The 6,850-nt window shown below is 35.4% G+C and overlaps 1 protein-coding gene across 7 annotated transcripts in view; it reads right to left on the bottom strand.

Moving 5' to 3' along the window:
- Nucleotides 1-265: 265 nt before the first annotated feature.
- The window catches only part of LOC109061777 (growth factor receptor-bound protein 14), an 82,412-nt gene continuing 75,827 nt past the window's right edge, over nt 266-6,850 (bottom strand). For 5 of the 7 annotated variants that reach the window (XM_042764318.1, XM_042764317.1, XM_042764319.1 and 2 more), the window contains 5 exons: nt 3,454-3,570; nt 2,503-2,572; nt 2,326-2,413; nt 2,052-2,145; nt 267-820 (listed from right to left, as the gene is read on the bottom strand). In XM_042764318.1, the coding sequence (XP_042620252.1) occupies nt 674-820; nt 2,052-2,145; nt 2,326-2,413; nt 2,503-2,572; nt 3,454-3,570 (516 nt within the window). In that variant the 3' untranslated portion in view covers nt 267-673. Of the gene's footprint in view, nt 821-2,051; nt 2,146-2,325; nt 2,414-2,502; nt 2,573-3,453; nt 3,571-6,850 lie in introns of all 7 variants that reach the window. The other 2 variants (XM_042764321.1, XM_019078867.2) reach the window with 1 other exon arrangement.

Below are 6,850 nucleotides of genomic sequence, written 5' to 3'. Positions count from 1 at the left end.
TATTAATATTTTTTGTAATACATTTTATTTATTTAATTACTTAAATTAAATACTAATTGTAATAATTTTATTTAATAGCAATTAAATATCACATAAAATGGCATATTAACAATGATGATAAAAAAAATAATAAATAATATTAAAATATCATGAATCTGTTGGGGAAAAAAACCCATCAATTTTAAGTTCATCAAAATAATAAGTTTAATATTTTTTATTTAATGAAAATTAAATCATTTTTATACTAAAATAAAATATAATAATAATAATTATTATTATATTTATGTTATTATTTATAAAAAAATGATTTGCTATTCTCAAGATTAAACTGTGAATTGATAGTAAAAATTGTTGCATGTGCACCCGGCTTTACTTTGTTCACACCATACAGAGACCCAAGACGGTCTGCCGTTAAACATCAGCTTTGATTGATAGCTTAATAAGGTGGTCTCATCCACACTGAGAGTGTTTGTATCAGGATATAGTACATTACACATTGCCATCTACACTGCCGCACCACAGACGATCATCCCTCGCTGAAGTCCAGTCTCTTTAGCGATGCTCGTCCATATCAAAGTCTTAGAGTTCAGACCCTAATGCTCATCAGGGAGTGGACAGTGAAACGGCTTCCTGTCCAAGGCACAAGCTGATGTCCAGAACGTCCCGCAGCGGTTCAGAGGGCGATGCGGGCACAGTGATGTTTAAGCTTGCAGGGCAGAATGCCTCTGTTCAGCTGGTAAAACTCAACTAGCTGCAGCAGGTCAGTGAAACGCGTGTGTCCGTCGTCCAGACTGTAGAAGAGTTCGCCGTTCTCTTCAACCTGACAGTCCCACACACAGGAAGAGCGTTACAGCTCAGATCAACATCACAACAAATACATGTACTGCTCCTTGCCATGATCAGTGTACACTTTGTAAAGCATCATAACCACAAATTACACTTTAGTCTTAGACTTGTCAGATTAACTATAATCTAACACCAAACTAAATTTGCATGGAAACAAGGTTGTTTGTTAACACTTTAGTTTAAGGTCCAATTCTCACTATTAACTAATTGCTTATTAGCATATTGGTTGTTTATTAGAAGAACTTATAAAGCACACATTCTGTATGACCATATTCTACATCCCTTAATCCTGCCCAATACCTAAACTAAACAACTACCTTACTAATTATTAATAAGCAGCAAATTAGGAGTTTGAGGCAAAAGCTGTAGTAATTACTGAGTTAATAGTGAGAATTGGACCTTAAAGTAAAGTGTGGCCGGTCGTTTTAAACAGAGCAAACATCTTCCCCTCAAATCTGTGGAATTGATACTTTAAGTGTAGTAAAAATATTTAAAATTATTAGCAAATTTTAATAATAATAATAATAATAATAATAATAATAATAATAATATATATATATATATATATATATATATATATATATATATATATATATATATATATATATGTCTCACATTGTAACACTTCTTAAAACTGTGACACCCATGCATATATATATGCATTTTTTACACACACACACACACACACACACACACACACACACACACACACACACACACACACACACACACACACACACACACACACACACATACAGTTTATTCATATATATATTTATATTTTATTAATTTAAGGAAATATAAGCTTAAATATAATCACTAACTTACCGCTTTAAACCAAAACGTCATCACAACCTAGTTAGCTCATACTGAGTGACAAACATCTTAGTTTACTCTAAAAATTGGCTTACTTGTAACACATTTTATTCTGAATAAATTATACATTTATTATAATATATAATATTATAATATAGTTTTAATTAATATTAATCAGTTTTTAGTTAAAATTTTTTTTACTGTAATTTTTTTATCTAATTTTTTCTATTAAATAATTGTATTATTTTTATTTAGAAATAATAATAGCAATAATAATAATAATAATAATAATAATAATAATAATAAATTGTCATTAATTTATTGAAAAATCATATTTTGTACCCTTCTTATGGAAAGTAGCTAGTTCATTTGTGTTGGTTCAGACTTACGGGTACAATCTGAAAGTGTTTGATTTTCTGCGTGTGGCACAGTGACAGAACAAATGTCCTCGGGTTACTTTGACTGTCCCTTACCAGAAACACCCTGGGAAGAGAGAAACACATGACTTCGATTTAGATTTAGAAATGCAGAAGCTTCAGTTTATTGCATCTTCACAATCAAGTGCTTCGAAAATGACATCATCATGTAATAATTACTAAGAATAATAAAATATAAAAATATTCAAATAAAAATCGATATTATTATAGTTTTAAATGAAAATACCCATCGATGAGGCCCTGCTGATTGATTAGTTTCTGAGCCTCGTCCCGGGACAGTTTGCTGTGAAACCACGGCTGAGCCACATGGATAGCTAGAAAAGAGAATGACATCCTTATGTCAGACAGAGGGAGGATGTGTGTTGCTCTCTGTGTGTCTGTTGATGTGTGTTTGGGTGCTGACCTATGCTGGACATGGAGCTCTGAGAGGTGGACGGACTACCATGAGAGCTCAGCCTGTGGCAGCTTTTCCTCTAGAGAAGATGAGAACACACACAAATGTATACATACAGCATATACAATTCTCAATATTTTCTTTTAGCAGTCTGATCAAATAATGCATCCAAAAACAGAGATACAACAAAAATAATAACTGCGGTTAATGGTTCACACTGTAAGAGCGATCAATTAGTGTAAACAACTCTGTTTTTAGTTAAGTTTAATGCACAGAGGCTATTAAAGGGGACATGTTTTTACGTTATAATTTTATTATGTGTTCCTTGAGGTTCACTGATAATGTTAAGAGTTTTTGTTGCACACACACACACACACAAATATATATATATATCATTCTGACCCTCTTTTTTACAATGATCCATTTTTAAGGGGCGTCTCCTTTAAAGGGGAAATAACACAGTTTCTCCCAGTCTCATGTTAATCCTGAGAAACCTATAGAGTAGTATTACTTCCTTCATATCTCTGAAGAGTCTTAAGTTTTATCAGATTTATAAAAGACAGATACAACTTTATGCTTCTCAGTGAAAACTGTCGAGCTACTGGAGGCATGTCATGGGCGGAGCTTAAGATGCATCTGCTGAACACATCTGTAGGGTCTACTGTGAGATGATGCATTACTATTCATCAATGTATTGCTCTTGAGGTAGTCATATGCAAATGTATTTACCCGTGTGATGTCACAAATCCCAGAATATCCAAAAGAGTCATTTTTGAGCTTGACTGAATAAATTCTTTGTTTATAATGAGGCAGATGTTTTGAGCTAGGAAACTTTCAGGATGCTTCAATGGTACAAAGACCTCTTATGTGTCAAATTTGATTTCTTATCTCATGTCCGCTTCTGTGCACAACACTGTCACAATCTAGAATGCATTGTGTGTTCTGTGTGCGGGGCGTTACCCTCCACGACAGGCCCTCCTCCACAGCCACTGACAGCACCTCCGACGGGTTCTCGATCACCCGACTCTTGTGTCCTGAGAAGTCCATGGCCACCAGTGAGTTCTCCGAGATGCTCCTCTGAAAACACACGCAAAGATGTGATAGTAAATCTCACGAAAAATCATCAAAGATCACATTTCACCCCCAAAAATCTGAATTTCTGAAATCAGTATCATATTTGATCCATTAGGTAACATATATTCATGTTATGGCTCATATAGCTCATACTCGAGGAGGAAGAAAAGATCATTTTTATTCAAAAATATGCAATTTGGTCCAGATGCTGATATTTATATGGCCAAAAGGTAAGATGATGGCTAGTTAGATATTGAATATTTAAAGGTAGGGTAGGTGATTTGGTTCAAAAACATTTTTTGTTATGCTGGTTGAAAGTCTCTTCACATCCCGATAGCAATCACTAAGTTAATGCTCTATATGTATTAATATTGTAATGTTATGCGCTTTGTACTGTAATGTTTTTTCACTGGTGAATGAGAGGTAATTTGACAGCATTGAATTCAATCCTCCACCAACACCATCTCTCATCGTGTCGTCATAGGTGTCTCCAAGGGGGGGGGGGGGGGGGTGCGAGGGCCACCCCTAAAATGACACTGGCCACCTCATTGCCCCCTATTTTGACTGGAGCAAGGAGCAGATTTTTTACAAGTCGGAGTGTCATGGTTTTCACTCGCTCCAAGAGCGCTCCATCACGAGTATAATTCATGCCAGTGGCCTGTAATATAACTGCGTATCTAGCAAGAATTCACATGACTAACTTTTTGCAGTGGTTGCTGGTGCACCTAACTTTTTTTCTTAGGTGCACCAGCAAAAGTTAGTTGCACCCAAATTTGAAAGTAAATCCAATGTGGCGCATCCGATTTAACACCGCAGTTTTACAAGTTCACTTTTTTTTTTTTTTTTTTTTCGCTGTCCATATAGGCAATATTGACTTGGAAATGATTAACTAACAATCTGGTCAACATAAAGTTCTTTATTTGAAGCACAATTTTACAAGAAAGGTAACTTACTGAAAAAGTGTTGGTGCTTAAAGTGCTTCACTGAGCTGAAATTTAAAACATCTCAAGATAAATGAAATAAAAAGAAAATCTAAATTAAGTATTTTAAGGGCTTCAAACTGAACATCTCATGGCTCAATGTCTTATGGGGTAAGTGATTAATGACAAAATTTTAATTTTGGGATGGAGTAACCCTTTAACAAAATAAAACAAATCGAAAACAAAAACTCTTTCTATTATAATCATAATTTGTAAAGATGCACTTCTGTCTAAAAGTGCGTCTAATGAGGAGATGGCGAGTCAGGATCGGCAACTTCATCCTTGCGACACAGAGTCAGAAAACACTAGTTTATTAGTAAATAATTCATATTTTAATATTTATCCCTGTCACATTTATGGTAATTACTTTTGCCGGTGCGCTTTGCGGTTTATAAGCCTATTTGTGTATCTGAACGCCAGAACTGTTCAGGCAGGCACCGTACTTGCTGCTGGTGGGGCAATAAAACGTGTTTGACAGAGCTGGATTTTTTTTTTTTTTTTTTTCATCACTAATTGAAGGATGTCTAAAATATAAAAGTAAGGAGAAGTTTAAATATGGAAGTAGTGTGAAGTTTTAAGTGACAATTGGCCAGAAACCCGGCTCAAGGGGCGTAAAAAATTCGGGGCCCATTGGGCTCAGGATAAAATGCAGGGCTCTAGTGTCTGTTGTTGAACCACAGGGAGACTTTCAGAGTCGCAGAGATGAACGGCTGGTCGCACCGGTGCAACCTTTTTTTTTTGTCGAACTATTGAGAAATTTAGTTGCACTCTAGAGCCCTGATCTAATACTTTAAGTTTTTGGTAGATTCATATTACACCATCAGTTGATCTGTATAAGTGCAGTTTTGGGTGACCAGAAGGTGTTCACTCAACGGTGCTGTCACTTTTCACAACAGAGAGGCGTCAGATAGAGAGGCGTGCACACAAAACAGTGATGCGGCGTTTGCCGACAGAAACAGCTTTCATTTAGTAGAAAATATTTCCAGTACTGCCCGCTAGTACAAGGTCTTGCTTTCCCGACCCAGGATAGTATTTCTCCTCATCTAACGTTTTCGAGAGAAAGGGTTTTATTTCTCCTCATCTAACGTACTCTGTTATGCCAAAAAAATATAGTCTGCAATTGCTGCGCCCCCTTTTTCGGCTACCCCTTTAAAAAAATCCTGTTGCGTGTCGCTGGTTAGCCTCTGGTCTGCCTGTGCATGGTCATGTGTTTTGGAGGAGGCGTGGCTTTGAAGAGTGATTTGCAGGGGGGGTGAGATCTTATGCTTTTAAAACTAGCATGCTATTGCCTCTCCAAAATCACCTACTATACCTTTAATAATATCAATATTTAAATTTAGCTTCAGTTTTAGTTAACTATGATAAACTCATGTTCAATGGTGTAATGGGTTGTAATGTAAAATGGTTGCAATGCTGGCATGCAGTTATTAGAAATTGCTGCTGTAAAGCAGCTCTACAGAAGATATTAGTGTTATTAGATCATCTACGAATTCTATGAATCTACGAATAGTCATTTGAACTCATCTATGAATTCAGCCCCATATTTGATCGGCTCACTCTTTCTGGTCTTAGTCTGAGATTAATTTTGTTATTTTTCTACATGAACACTGGTTACTTTGTTCAGGCACCTCTTAAGAATGTTGAGTTGTGAAGGGCTTACAGCTGTGCTGGTTTTCAAGAGCACACTCACTTATCAAACAAAAGAAGCATTTCCTTCCACAGCGATGCCTATAGCGAGAGAAGCAGTGATTATGACTTCTGAAAGGTCCTTAATCTCAGCCGTGTGTTCGTATCCATACAAACGCACTAATACACGAGCAGTGAGGGTTTATGACACTGGATGACAGAATAAATCCACAAAGAAACCACAGCTTCACCACATTCTGCATCAACTGCTTCTTTGTGTTTGAAGAACAAAGTGAAATAAAGCAGACACACAGAGAGCTGAATCTCACGAAACCTGTCAAGAACACTTCCGTGTCATATTTAGACCCAAAATAAAAGAAATTTTAAAAAAAAAGAACATTTTATTTAGTAAATTTTGTGTAACATATAAGTGGAGCTCATTGTTTTTAATGCTGTGATTGATTTGCACAGTAACATTATTTTCATGACAAATAAAAAGTGGCTGTAGCCTTTGATTTGTTTGGTAAGTTTATTTTTTTTAATGATAAATAGTGGGTGTATGTTTTATTTATATGTATGGATACTTATTTTTTGATTAGCTAATATTTTATTTATAATTTATTTATTATGAATTTTTTTTAGTAAATAGTATTAAAAAATAGTATTATGATTTGATA

The sequence above is a fragment of the Cyprinus carpio genome, chromosome A9 (assembly GCF_018340385.1).
Source record: "Cyprinus carpio isolate SPL01 chromosome A9, ASM1834038v1, whole genome shotgun sequence".
In the NCBI taxonomy this organism is placed as follows: Eukaryota; Metazoa; Chordata; class Actinopteri; order Cypriniformes; family Cyprinidae; genus Cyprinus; species Cyprinus carpio.
Note: the sequence above shows the minus strand (reverse complement) of the source record. Positions and strands in the feature narration are given on the sequence as shown.